Source organism: Drosophila gunungcola (genome assembly GCF_025200985.1).
Source record: "Drosophila gunungcola strain Sukarami chromosome 3L unlocalized genomic scaffold, Dgunungcola_SK_2 000002F, whole genome shotgun sequence".
NCBI classification, from domain to species: Eukaryota; Metazoa; Arthropoda; class Insecta; order Diptera; family Drosophilidae; genus Drosophila; species Drosophila gunungcola.
Window position 1 is genome coordinate 4,856,624 of NW_026453178.1, and position 15,214 is coordinate 4,871,837.

General features: G+C 39.8%; 1 protein-coding gene across 1 annotated transcript; it reads right to left on the reverse strand.

The window, feature by feature from the left end:
- Positions 1-7,957: 7,957 nt before the first annotated feature.
- LOC128257561 (SOX domain-containing protein dichaete) lies at positions 7,958-9,883 on the reverse strand. Its single transcript, XM_052988622.1, has one exon. The coding sequence runs from the start codon at positions 9,681-9,683 to the stop codon at positions 8,541-8,543; it is 1,143 nt and encodes a 380-aa protein (XP_052844582.1). The 5' UTR covers positions 9,684-9,883; the 3' UTR covers positions 7,958-8,540.
- Between the last annotated feature and the right edge of the window lie 5,331 nt (positions 9,884-15,214).

Consider the following 15,214-nt stretch of genomic DNA (forward strand, 5'->3'; position numbering starts at 1 on the left):
TCATGCCTTTTATAAAACTAGCTGACATTTAAAAATACATGTGCAATTTCATATATTAAACATTTAAGTCGCAAGAAAATAATTTATAAAAAAATATTTCAAAGTTGATACAGAATACAGCCAAGATCTAAACAATGTCTGCTCTTGAAAGCTTTTTTGAATAATTAAATATTTCTTTGGTTTATTAGGATCTAAACATTTTTTTAAATTTATTCTAATATTCTTTTTGAAATGAATGTTAATTTCTAATAATATTATAAAATAATAAATATAAAATATTTTAATAAGAATTACATTTTTTGTTAGCTATAATAAAAATACACATATACTAATAATATTATAATATAATAAATATAAAATATTTTAATAAGAATTGCATTTTTTGTTAGCTATAATAAAAATACTTTTAAAAGCCTCACAAACATCTTGAATATAAATTCAAAAGAGCATTCCATTCTTCAACCACTTCCATTTAATTTTTAAAAATTCATTTCGTTATTCCGCCTTGTCTTTCTTAGTCCCTCTGTCCGTCTGTGTTTTTGCTACACGTTTCTCAACTCTTTTCAACTTTTGTTGAATGAAGCTGATTACTCAAATTTGGTTTTGTTTACGATTCGTCAAGGTGTTGATGAGTTGAGCAGACCCCGCCCCCGATTCCCCCCCCCCCCACACACACCCAGTCACTGTTGTTGGCAAAAAAAATTGTTATTAAATGTGATTAGTGGCTAACAAAAAAGAGAGCACAATTCCGTTGCCCCAAGTAGATTCTTTTTCGATCTGGTCGGGGGTTACAGTTATAATCCTAAGCTATTGGCAGTTAGCCGATGAGGGGCCCTAACATCTGGTGGCGTTTAACCCATTGAGCTCTTCGGCATCTGACAATGGGCGAAATGCAGTTATCAATAAAGACTGCTTTTCTATTTTCTGTTTTCTGTTTTCTGTTTCTATTTTTGTGTTTCTGTTGCTGTTTCTCCACTCTTAGCGATGTTTTGCTTTCTTTTCTGGCCCGGCTTTCTTCCGGGTACCAAACGCTGTGTCCCAACGAAACATCAGGGCAGATGGGATGGATGGCCATTGTGCCGGGACCATCCATTGTCCTGCCATACCAATTCCCCACCCCAGAGTCCTAGAGTCCTGGTGTACGGGTTATTTGTTTGGCCGGGAGCCGAAGCCTGCATTTCCGTTTGTTGTTTGCCAAAAATGTAAACAGTTTGCGTTTTGTGCGTAATCGGTTGCGTAATCCCTCCGACCTCCGTTTAGTACGCGTTATGTAATCGCTTGTCGGTCCCAATTCGAGGAGTTAATTATGTCATAATAGACCTGAAACCCTGGAACCAAACTCGTTAGGTCCATCGACTCATCTGTTTGCCTTGTGGCAGTTGTTGCTTTGGTTCCTCCTCCTCCTCCCTTTTTTTGTTTGGGGTCCTGGAACTCCTTTGGCAGGATGTTTGGCATCTGGATAGGATCCTGGGACACGGGACAAATCAATGAGCTAACCAGGCAAAAATTAAGCCATTTCCTTTACAGAAATTAAACAGAATGGGAAATAGTTTAGGGCTTTTGAGGCTCGCTTTGTGTGTTGTAGGAATTTACTTGTTTGTTTGCCTAAACACAGTTATGTTGCTGCGTTTTATATATATAAGTTAATTACGCTACCCATGCTTTAGTTTAATAAATGTTAAAAAATAAAACTTGATTAAATCTTTGAAATATGTGTACCTACAGCAATTATCGTATTAGTTAAAATATGTTATGCATTGTAAAGTTTTGTTTAAGGTAAATTTAAAACAGTATTAACTAATTTGCTTTCTAAATAACTCCAGCAAAGTCCACAACTCTTCTATCTCAAGTGCTAAAAATTTCACCACCTTCCCTACAAAAAACTTCAAAATTTCCATTCCACTGCTCGCTTTCATCAGTCGGGCACCCATTTATCATAATCAGGGGCCATTGAGAAACACCACGGCCAAAGTGACAAATTTTAAACAAATTAATAAAAAATTAAAAACCAAGCCACGAAAATGAAACGGGAATGACACCCGCAACAGGCCACAAATCAAAGGCAGGCCAAAAAGGGGGAGGCTTCAAGTGTGGATGAGAGGGCCTCGGAACATGCTAATAAAACCCAAATTGACGATAAAATTATTACAAATTTATGCAAATATTTGCGTGGCAGGGGAGGGCTAAAGTAGCTGCCCTAGCACCCTGGCCTAAGCAAATTAATGGGCAAGCACTTGAGTCTGAGGCTGAATGAGAAACGCAGCCTGAAACCGAGACCGAGATGCACCGGCGATGGGTCACATGGATGGCATCTCGGTGGTGGTTTCCGTACTCGTCGAGCCATGATTCGGGCAATAATTTATACGCCAATGCGCACGCGATGTGCGATGTCCTGCTGCGCGTAAACAGGAAACAAATTACGCTCGAGAGCAGTTATGAAATGCCATAAAGACTCCCGGATCTCCCGGATCTGCTCCTGCTCCTGCTCCCGCTGTTGTTGTTGTCCTCGTCTCACTGGACAGGAACAATAATGCATTAGGCAGCCGCAACGATGCCATGGATCGCATCCAAGTACACTATGAAAAAATAAAGATAAGAAAATCACTATTTGTACTATTATTGGGTGGTATAATTACAATTAGATGGAATTTTAAAAGATACAATTATAATTAAAAACTAACTTATGGTCTTATTAAATAAATCATATTTAATGTCATTCTAAGAAATTATTACGTTTTTATTTGTTTTCAGACTTTTTTCTTTTTACTAACTCCAGTAGTTGTCAATAACATCACAAGGAAAATATCTCTTTAATCTTAATGTAATATGAATTGTATATAGTTGTTATCGCACTGGGCGTTAAGGTATGAGTGAGATGGTCTTTATGCCATGCACCCATTTTTAGATCTAAGACCTAAAACTTAAAATATGTTTCCTAAAATTATTTATTTTTATAAAGAGAACTAAAGACTGCTTATAAAATATCAGTGTAGTAGAGCACCCGAAGCAGAACGGAACAAAAATAGACAATGTGGCGACGGGCCAGGGTTTCAGGGTTTAATTCCAATCCATACCAATCCCTTGCCCCTGCCCCTGCTCCAATCTCATCTGACACGTGGTGAGGAGCGGCCAGGAGCACGAAACGGAAGTTTTCCACTCGGCTCGCGTCATAAAAATCCTTTCATTTTGCTGGCCCATTGTCATGTGAACGCTGGACGCCCGCCAAGAGCCTCAAATATAATGGAGATTTTTATATAATTTTTTAAAGTACAAAAGTATTCCCTTAATTTATTGCAAAAAATAATAGCTAAGCTCCATTGGCAACTGGTACTTTATATACTTAGGTTTTGGTGGTGAAACTTTGGGTTTATTTCAATAGGAATTAGATGCTAATTGGGGCACACTTTCATTTAAAAAAAAAATAAGCCGCTGAAGATTAAGCGAAATTCGGTTGTTCTTTATCTTAAAATTTGTTTGTCGAATAATGTAGTTTTACTTTAAATTAAATTTGCGTTGAAATAGCAGGCATTTTAACAGTATATTAAATTAATAAAAATTTAATTTAATTACTTTTGGCTTTTAAATTCACTCATTTGAAATAATATGCTGCTCTGCCAAGAAAGCCCCCGTGTAAAATAGTTCAGTCACCTAAGCCTGCATTTTTCCTGACTTATCTGCTCACTGAGCTAATTTGCCTACTAATGACGATGATCCTTTGTCTGCTTTTCACCCCTTTTTTCTGATTAAAAATATGTGCGATTTTTCAATTCCCAGACGGCTATCATCAACACATCAACCGCATATGCTGGGCGTAAGTGTTTTGGCACTCGACGTCGGGCGTCCAGCTCAGAAATCAGAATGTGGAATATATAATATGGAATGTTGAAAACGGGGCTAAGAGCCGGAGCTCATCTCATCAATCGCTGTCGCTTTTGGGAGGGTTGGATATGAAAAAGCAGCGAGGCAAGCCACAAATTTGTCGCCCAGAACTCACTGCTTTGACAAATGCCTCGCACCTAATCAAATTTGGTACAACTGAATGAGCCCCGAACGACATCCGTGTATGCAAATAGGTCCTGTTTTGTGTCTTCTTCAGCTCCTGCAATCAGTTGTCAAGTTGCGGCTGGTTGCAAATTTATCATCATTTAATTTCCATTTGGCGTTCGTGCCAAATATTAATGACGCTGTTGAGTTGACAACAAATCGAGTTGAGTCGACTCGACTCGACTTCATTCGAGGCAAATCAGCGTTATCCTTGCACTTACGACTGCAATTTCCTTGCTGCTTTGACGCCCTGTGCTCGCTGACAAATTATGTCCCAGTCGACATCGCGCATTCGCCCCGTGGGCCGCCCGTTTTTGCCGTCGCTGCTCATTTGCCTAAGTGCGCCGTGCTTTTTGTGCGGTGAAGGCTTTTAATTAATTGTTAGCCTGCGACTTATTGACGGTCTGGTTGGTTGGTTAGCGTCGCCGCACCACTGCAGTGGAGGCAGCAAAAAAAATGTCAAACTAGCACTTAAAAAGCCGCCACGCTTTGCTACTTGTCAACCACGCGCCACAGTGCCATTCGGCTATATCCACGATTATACAGCCTTAGCCATAGCCAGCAGCCACCCTCGACAATATGCTTCACGTCCAGACGGAATGGTTGGCGGAGTGGGGAGCGGTTGTCGATTTTGAATGAAATATGACACACGACACTGCACTACAAAGTTTGATATCAAGTTGTGATATTCTTTTCGATTATACATTGTATGTCCCAAATTATCCATCATAAATATCAGTATTTTGGTTATAACAATAAAAATAATGGTCCTAAATTGAAATTTCATACCTCGCTGAACTCATTTTACTCTGAATAATTTTATTTTTGTCTTATTTTCGAAAAAAAAAAAATGAAAAGGTGAAAATTGGACATAAAATCGTTCTTAAAGAGTTCGTTCTTTAGGTGTGTACCTTATTTTGGGCAAAGAAAACGAAAGAATTTTGTACTTCTTTTTTGCTCACTTACATGTAGTGACACATATTTTTGATCGATGCTTAAAAAAAATTTCAAAACAATTAAATTAAAGCCCATATGACAAATAAGGTTGTGAAAAGCTTTTAAGATAACCCATAATGTAGAACTTAAAGTTGCTCTATGCCGTCAATTTAATAACCTTATATTTGTAGCCCACATTTTTGTAGCTCACTGTAACCGCGAAGCAACCCTGTTAAGCAATCGCAAATATGAAACAGTTTGACAAAAAGCCACCACCCACAAATTAGGCTGCATAACCAGTGACACAAGATGGGGAAAGAGGGGGTGCAAAGGCAGTCGAGGAAGTGGGAGGATTTGACAGAGGACAGACGACAGACACCGCCGCCATGTTTAGGCCATAATTATGAGATGGGGAACATATATTTATAGGGAACTAAAGAGAGTTTCAAGACAGACAACAGCTTGACCCCTTTGCAGGACCATCTTGCAACCGTCTATCCAGCCAGTTAATGGTTTATGGCACTGCAAATAAAACTGAGCCTTCCGCGTAAGAAAGGTCTTTGGAAATTGCACGTAAAACTTGGAAAATTAGACCAGCCGACGACTGCCGACGAGGTCGAGGCAATAACTTGGCCGACAAATTGTATCACCGTTATTAGCTAATCCGTCTGGTCCTTTGTCGCTAATCCGCCGGATTAGCGAGAGCATCTTTCGCCTAAAAAAGTGCACAAAAACAGACGGATTTTTGGGAAAAGTCGAAGGAAATCAAGAGTCTGGCTAATCCGGGTCTAATTTACCTCAGGTAGCTAAACAATCCATGAGGAAAAAACAACAACAACCCAAACAGACAACGATGGACGCATAAAAATCTCGCGACATTTTGCACACTCCTTTCTGTGGACCGGACGCTAATCCCCGGCCATAAAGTCGTAAAAAAATCGAAGCAGCCAGAGGCTGCAAATTATGTTTGTATACAGACGTGACCAAATGGGACGCGGGGCGTGGCTCTCGGAGTAGGAGGCGTAGGCGAGTCGGGTCGTAAAACGTTTTCGACAATCCTTAAAAACCCAACGAGTTGAAATGGAATTTCAATTATTCGACTTGAATCTGTGCGATAATTTTCTGGATGAAATGGGGGGAACTACGGATTAAGAAGGCGTGAGAGAGGTTATTGTTTTAAGCTTGGCTTAGCTGGATGGATGGATTAGGTCTTAAGCGCAGGTTAATCACTTCCGTTTGGGTTCATTGAAGAAAGTAGCTGACTTAAAATTAGCCCAGTAAGTTTTATGGTTCTTAATAAACTATATGACCCAAATATCAACATATAAATAATATTAAGAACATAATAAAGTAATGAATAATACTGGGTATCAGAGTTTTCAAAGATTAAATTCCTATGTCTAATAAACCTTAATCAAAAGGCTAAATTTGTTTTTTAATGTATTTCAGTAGGACAAGTACTGCGATAATTTCAGTTGGAATATTCTTTAGAGACCACTAACTGAGGACTTATTCATTATAAGTAAAATTACCCACGCATTAGATACAAAATTAATTTGAGTTTTTATATATAATCTCATATATAACCTAAAAACATTAGAGAAAGTAAATTATCAAAACAAATATAAGAAGCAAAAACCATTGAATACAATGTTACCTAGGCCTTTGAAAAAATAATTAACCTCTGAAACTCTGTTGACTTCTCCACATTGTACCTACAGTTGTTTTAAGGGCTAAGCCAGAAGAATCCAATCTTTCTATAATTATTCAATATCACGTCAATGCTGGGTAAACATTTGTGAAATGTAGATATCGAATACAGAACAGAGAGCTAGCGGCGAATGGAGAAACAAGGCAGGGAACAACAACAAAAAGACCAATATCAACAATACGCATAATAACAACAATAATCAATATTTGATATTTTAACACATTTGACATACACTGGGTAAAGGAAGGAGAAGGGCAAGATTGAATAGACTCCAAAGAGTAGAAAACGGCAATCGAAAAGATAGAGTTTGAGGAAAGACAATGCAAGTGGATTTATTAATGACCGCAATTATTCTTATTATTATTACGAGAAGAAGCCAAAAAATCAAAAACGGAAAAACACGCGTCGATTTCTTTCGCCAGGGTATTCTGTTACACTCCGAATAGTGAGGTCTTAGAGGGCCTGGGCCCCCCGTTGATCCCGAAAAAAACACAATGTGACCCCCATCCAAAGATCGCAGAGACGACCTTTTGTTCAAACTATCGAATTCTGTCTTGGAGGCGCAAAATAAACAGCGCATTAATCAATAGAAATTAATACACAACGGCAAATAGTTGTATAATGGCAAATCAAATTTTAGTTTTTTCATCTCTTCCCAGCGGGTGTAAGCTAACCGACAAAAACTCACACAAAAATGAACAAAATAATGGTAAAGATACCCAGACACAAGGTTAATTTGATCAACAAAGGGAGAGGAGCTTGGGCTAAGCTGAATACCAAGCTGAATAAGAAACAGAAAAGTCGTCCGCATTATTAGGTGATGATGAAACGAGTGTTTTAAACTATACCCAAGTGACTCACTCAATCGTGCTGATCAACATTATGTTAATTGCTGTATAATTTGTCCTATGAATATTCAAACTGGTAATGGATTTCGTTAATAATTTTGAGAACATAATATTAATTAATCTGAAAGTTTATGAAAATTCCTTAAAAATAATTCAAATAAAAATATGATAATCCAATTATGGGAAAGAGATTGTTATCGTTGAAAATATAAAGCAGAAAATTTAAATTTTATCAAGCTGAAAGTATAACTTGGAATATCTGAAATTTGATAGGCCGGTTTAAGGCTTATATTACCTTATTCGAATCGTTGAAATAAATTTTAAATTTACTGTTTAAGTTTTCATTATGATCCCATTCTGAAACAAAATTTTACACTCCACCCTTTTGAACTGTAAAATAAATAGGCATAGTTTGAAATTCGGTTTTCTCAAGTTATTTTGTTTTTATTAAATTTTAAATTTCTTTGTTTTATGGCTTTCATTAACCATTTGTTGCTTAGATGATAACGTTTACTTTAAATACAATTAATAATACAATAATACATTGATGCACGTTCTTTGCCTCGCATTTCGGGCTACACTGACGCTATAACGAAACTTGCTGGGATATTTACAATTTGAGAGGGTTAGACATTTAAAACTAGAAGCTACAATTTAAGCTGGTGCTGATGCGAAAAAACAACAAGAAGGAGGCGCTCTCTTAGTGCTTAAAACTAAATAAAATTAATTTACAATTAGGTTTTGTTTTTTGTTTTTTTGTTGTAGTGCGCGAAATAAATTAGAGTTTATAGTTTGTGTATTGGCTAGGAATGTTTTGTGTGTGTGTTTTTCATTTTTCTTAGTTCTTAGATCTGAAGTGCGCAAAGATTGTACTAAAATTATGCGGAGTGGTTTGGATTGGCTTACTTAGAGCTTTTGAAGATTTAAAACCAGTGGATCACTTTGGGAATGCTTCAACAATTGTACTCTACTCTGTACTCTACCCTAAATCTCATCCCTCCCTAATAGAGCACCGGCACCGGTCGCCTCAGGGCGCTGTCCATGGACCCGTCCATTCCATTGGGCGTGATGGTTCCGGGCGAGGATCCCGGCGAGGAGGTGGACGAGGATGTGTAGAGCCCGGCGGCGTTGGCGGAGTGGGCGGCGTACAGCGAGGGAGCCGAGATGCCGGAGTAGATGCCCGAGTAGAAGCTGCTCAGCGAGGTGGGCGGCAATTGGGGCGGGGCTTGTCCTTGCTGCTGACCTTGGTTGTTGACCGCCGCCGCCGCCGCAGCCTGCGATTGATGGAGCTTCGACAGGGCCAGAGGGTCGAATCCTCCGAAGTACGGCACCGGATAGCCCTGATCCAGGTGATGTGAGGGTGCAAAGTAGGGCGGCAGTTGGTGGAAGGGATTGTAGCCACCAGCTCCGGCTCCTGGGCCACCTCCTAGCTTCTGTTGACCCATGCCGCCGGCCTGCATCTGCAATCCTCCCTGGGGTCCGGCGGTCAGAGGGTTCTTGGGCTTCCGCCGTGGGCGGTACTTGTAGTCCGGATGCTCCTTCATGTGCAGGGCCCTCAGACGCTTGGCCTCGTCGATGAAGGGCCGCTTCTCGGACTCCGCCAGCAACTTCCACTCGGCACCCAGGCGCTTCGAGATCTCCGAATTGTGCATCTTGGGATTATCCTTGGCGATCTGACGACGCTGCAGGCGGGACCAGACCATGAAGGCGTTCATTGGCCGCTTGATGTGACCCTCCTGGCCGGGCGAAGTGGCCAAACTGTGCATGCCGGCGGACTGGTGACTGGAGTTCAGACCACTGCCATTGCTGCCCAGACTGCTCTGGCTGCCCAAACTGCCGGCGGATCCAATGGAACTATTTGGCGACAAGGTCTGCTGGGCGGAGACCGCCTGGTGCATGTGGTGCGGGGTCATGTGGCTGGACATGTGGTGGCCCATTGATGGCGATCCATTCACACCCTGGCCGGGCGGTCCGTTGGGCGATCCGCCCATGGCCGCCAGGCTCTGCGAGTAGTGCAGCACCCTTTTGATATCCATGTCCATGCTGGGACTCAGCTGGAGCTGGCCTTGCGGAGCGTAGTCCTCCAATCCCTGGGCCTGGCCCAAATGGAAACCGTAATTGGGATGCGTCGATAAGGTGGCCATTCCAGCAATTTTGATCACTTTTGTTTGACGTTCTTTCAAGATAAACACTTCACTTTCTCGAACACAATTGTCTGTAGTTAAACTGTGATTTTCTTTTTTGTTTGGTTCTTGTCTTTATGTCAATGACTGTCTTGCTTTTGCTTGTGCTTCTGCTTTGCTCTTGCCTTGCTTTGCTCTTGCTGTGCTTCTGCTCGGCTCGAATGCTTTTTTGTGACTGATTTTAGTGGCGTTCCAGTGCTGCCGACACGACTGCAGCCAAATCCCGTTTCTCTTCGGGAGAGAGGTGACGAGCAACCCTCGCATTGTTACTTAGGTAAGCGAGTGGTAGTGCGAACGGGACAGAGGCTGGGGCTGTTACCTGAGAGAGAGCTGCGCTGCCGTCGCGCTCTCACTCACACATAGCGCCCTCTCTCTTTGGCCTTTGTGGCCCATTATTCCATTGGCTTTGTTCTATTGGCTCCTTTATATCGGTTATAGTTGTTCGCCCATTGAGGGGTGTGTTCAATAGAGGAGCTCAATAGAGCTCGTTCGGCTCTGCTTCGTGTTATTCGATTTAGCGACCCCATTTCTGTAGAGGGGGAAATGGGCTCCAAAGTCCCCAAGAGAGAGAGAGAGAGAGCGGGAGCACATTGATTTTCGCACAGTGGGCACACAATTTCCGTTATTGTTTTGCACGGCGACGTTGCACTTCCGCTTCCCCCAGGCAGCCAGAGCGAGAGAGGGAGTTGCAGTTTGAGAGGAAGCGCATACTCTCTCTCTCTCTCTCCACGTGCGAGTGTATGTGTGTTGGGCCAATCACAATGGGTCTTTGGTGTGAATTTTTGTCCATTGTGGGTGTCTGTATTCAGCTATATACCGTTCTCTATGTGTACTCGGTACTATGTGTGTGTGAAAGGACTTTTTAGTTTGTGAAAAGGACATGGAAACACGCTTTCCATTCTCTTGCCCCGTTCTCCATTCTCCCATTCTCGCATTCTTTCATTCCGCTCGCCATTCTTCTCCATTCTGTTCCATTCCCTTTTTGCCACTTCTCCCTGGCCGCTCCAGAAAGGATATTACTGCAATTATTTACTTATTTGGCCATAGAAAAGTGAGCCTGAATAAAGAAGCCCACAAAGAAGCGAATGGAAGTGAGGCAAATCTTCACCCAGATGCATATAGAACGTTCCTATGTTATGAGCTTGATTATAAAGATGTTTTAGTCATCTATTATTTTGATTATTATTAATAAGCACTGAATAAGCGTTTTTTTTCATTTATTCATTAGAAGGGGCAAAGGGCATAGAATACATTTTGGATTGCTTTTAAATGCACTTCAAGGAACATAGAAGTTAAGAAAATCAAATCAGAACTTGTATTCATTTTTATCGGTAAGTCTTTCATAATAAAAAAACCTTAACATATAAAATTAATCACTTATGTGTATTTTTCAGCAACAGAATTTGGACTATTCGTGTTAATGTTGTGAATAGGAATCGTATAGGAGTAGTTAGTTATGAAAACTCAATAAATAACTCTTGTTTAACAACATTTAAGATTAAGACTCTTGTTAATTAGAGTACATTTTGCACTAGCAAAAATACTGATATCAAAAACATAATAAAGTAATCTTGTTTGTGATAAGATCAGTGTATATATTGACAAAACTCTTTAGCTTGTACTTTTTATTCCAGTCTTAGTATTAGTTGTCTTACTTGCACTTGCTCTGCCCTTTGGTAACAAGATTACAAACCCTTAAAATCCATTGCCCCAAAAACCAAAGTTAGCCCAACTGAATCCCCCCTCTCCCTCTCAATATCGCCCTCCCTTTCCCTTTCTCCCACACATGCATGCACGCAAAGCTTAGTGCAATTTCCAACTGCATTTACAAAGCTCTTATACCTGGTCCATAGCGTAAGAGCATAAAAAGCTTTCAGCGTTCTCAAAGTTTCCTTTTGTGTCTGCTTTCCCCCAAAAAGGAAGAAAGGACAACGGCAACAACAACGAAACTCAAATAATAATGAAAGGAAAAAACTGTTGTACGTTGTGTAATGGAAAAAGTTTTGTCCGGGCCACATTTTTCTTTCTAAGTATTCAGCATTTCACTTAGCAGACGAGGACACTAAGTGAGTGATAATAGCCCAGAGAGTGGGATAAATACAGAAAATATACAGGCTCTTGCTTTTTAAGAATTGTGCCCCACTAACATGCGGCTTAAATAAATACTAAATTTACAATATAAATAATGTTTCTTGAGTAATGGAAGCTTTGCATGTCAGTCATAAAAAGCATAAATTGTTTTAAAATCACAAATTTCGATTTACTTGTTTTTGTAACCACTTAAAATATGTAATTTTTGATAATGTTTTATTATTTGAAATTGATATTATTATCTTATTGAATAAGAAATGTAATAGTTTATTCAGTTTAGTTTTGTTTTTAGTATTTAATAAAATTCTTAATAAAATTTGCTATCTTTATAACTAACAATGCAATGCAAAGGTGTAAAATCTTTAGTTTTGTAAATTGGTTAAACAAATCCATATAATCAGATTTAGGGGCAACAGATGGCAGTCAACTTATCAGTATGAATACAGTAGTCTGTCGTTGAAAATTTGATGAATGTAATTTTAATTTGATCGTTTAATGACAGGTGAGAGATGAGTCAAGTTGTGCCGTGATTACTATTATCCGAAAACAATATTAACCATTATCCTGTCGCCAGAAATCACCCTCACCGCTTAACCCATTCTTAATTCTCCGATTCTCTGTAGAGAAAGAGAAAGAGAGGGACTCGCGTTTCATTGTTTGCTCCCGCATTGTTGTTTTTTTTTTTTCGATTGTTGATTATTGTTGTTGCCATTCAATTGTCATTTGGGGAGCTGGTTTCTGTTTTATTTTTTGTTGTTGTTGTATTCCGCAAATATAATTTTTTTTCATTCATTCTTTTTTTAATTAAATTCAGGAACAATCGCGCAAATGTGAGACTCAACAATATCCAGAATGGATCCAATGATAATGACAAAAATAAAACGAGCATAAAAGCCAAATGAGGCTACATTCCCATCATTGTTCGGTTGATTGAATTGTTCAATTATTGATACGACATATATAAATGCATGTATCATTTTTGCAAGTTATACATGCTTTTTTTCCTCATTTCGCGTTATATAATTCAGTTCGCCTCGCACCTGGCGTCGGCAGTTGGAAAAGGAATCGTTTTGGCTGAATTTTCTCACGTTTTTAGTTCGACCTTTGTTCATTTTGCATTTCCATTTTCCACCCACTAGATTTTCCTTTGATTTCCTCTGGTTCTTGGCGTACGTGTCCATTTGATTGCCTCACAGATTTCGGCGCTTTTCACATGTCATTCCAGTTAAGAGCATTTTTGGCATGCTCACGACTTTCCCTCCATTTCCTTTGCATTTCTGATGCTCCTCATCGTCGTTTCATTTTGGGTTGGAAAAATGAAAAATTATAGCGCATTTATCGTTTGATGTTGATGGAAGTTGAGAGATTAAGGGATGGCAGGTCCTGCTAGGGATTATAAAAACGTTTTGGTGGTAAAATTTTGAATGGTTAATGGAATTATTCCAAGAAAGTAGACAAAATAATTCGTTTTTGGTACTCTAAATATGTTTAAGGGCATTTTATAATTAATGTATGTATTAATTGATGTAACCTTGCAATACTAATAATTCATTGTTCAACTATTTGCTTATTAACGGGAATAAATAAATTAACTAGATCTTCAATCAATTTGTATACAACATTTTAGGGTTCTGGAAATTGTTAACCAAACAACAACACATGTGGAGTTATTTAATAAATGTAAAAACCTGTCTAAAGAATTGATCCTTTTATGCAATTCCAATAATTTTCTGGGCCCAAAGAAATGTAATTGTATTATAATTTTGCATTTCCCATGATATCCGGATTCACTTTTAGGTCCGGGCGTGATTATGCGACAAGAAATGGCCAAATTGTCTCAGGAATTGCGACTCTCGGCTCATCCCAAGCTCAGATCATTAGGAAAACAAAACGGGCCATTCTTTGAAGGATATGCTGCAGGAAAACCCTATAGCGATCTAAGGATGCCCACATGTCCTGTCGACGTCCGTTTCGGCTTCACCTGATGCAAACCGGTTCCACTACTGTCATGGATGTTGCACAATTCCTACAACTTTTGTATCCGTTTGGTGCACCTATTGTTTTGCCCTGTTTTCAGGAGAACTCGAGGATACAATCTCGTTGTTTACCGCTTTGAATAGAATACTATTTCCGGGGTCAGTTATTGTCACTTGCATTGTTCCAAATCAACGATAATATTTGCAATATCATCCCGGGGGAAAAAAAAACAACAATTCACCTTTATTCACCATTTTCCGAACAACTTGCGGTGTTTGCTAAAAGGATAATTGCTGTGAAAAACATGTGTAAGCCCGCATTGGCTTATTCAGCCCTGGTAGAATGTGGGAAAATGCAAATGCAAATCCAATTGTCGGAGCTGTCAGAGCGTAGGTCTTCGATGGCCACTCATAATCCTTGCTCGATTAGAGTTCATTACATTTCCAGGTCCTAGATGTCATAACAGATTACCGCAGAAACCTTAACACATCTCCCCCACCACCCCCTTCGCCACCATTGTTCTTAACCCCTCCTCGCCGATTTCGCCATCAGCCACTTGGACTAAACGATGTTAATTTCTTAAACGAAGTTCGAGTACCATGCCAGTCCGGTGGGGTTAACTTACGACTTTGCCTGGGATCTCGTCTTGAGGCCTTTTTCACTGGTTTGTAATCGAAACGAGCCACTTAAGGAACCGCCGCGATCCTTGAGTCAAATTTCTTTATGCCTCGTTTTCATATTTCATTTCATTTCCATTCTTTTTGCATATTTTTCTCCTTGCGAATTTAGGGGTTGACTTCGAGGGGAGTGGGGTAATATCTGAAGTGCTTTCGATACACTGCAGAGAAAATCGTGTACTAGTTTCAATCAATTAGGGGCACCTCACCTCAAGTGATTAGAAAAAGCCTTAACAAGATTTAAGAAACTTAGGTGTACATCATTTAGTTTTTGACAAGGGGAAAATAAAATATTTTTGATATATATTTGAAAAAACTTTACTTTTTACAGCAATATTCTGGTAACCTTTAGATCTTTTTGGGTTTTTGTGAGCTTATGAATAGATCCTTCCTGATAGAAATATGCCAATAATAGTTTAACTGATTTTGACATAGTTAACCATTTAATTCGATTTCATCACTATTTATTTCCAGTGTGGGCCTAATTTTTGTTGTCGCTCCTATCCGAGCAAATCGTCGCCGTCAAAGTGCCCACTCGACGCGACTTTCGTTTGAAGTGGGTTCCGAACTGGCGGACGGATTCCGGATTCGAGTGGAGGAGAGGTGAGTTTCCTTCCGGGCCGGCGTGCCGAATCCCACGGTGTGTGTTTACGACCAACAAGCACAGTTGGATCAGATTCCTCAATCCAAAGTACAGCCGCCCATCGATTAGCTGCCGAAAAACACCAAAATTTGTGTCCAAATCTT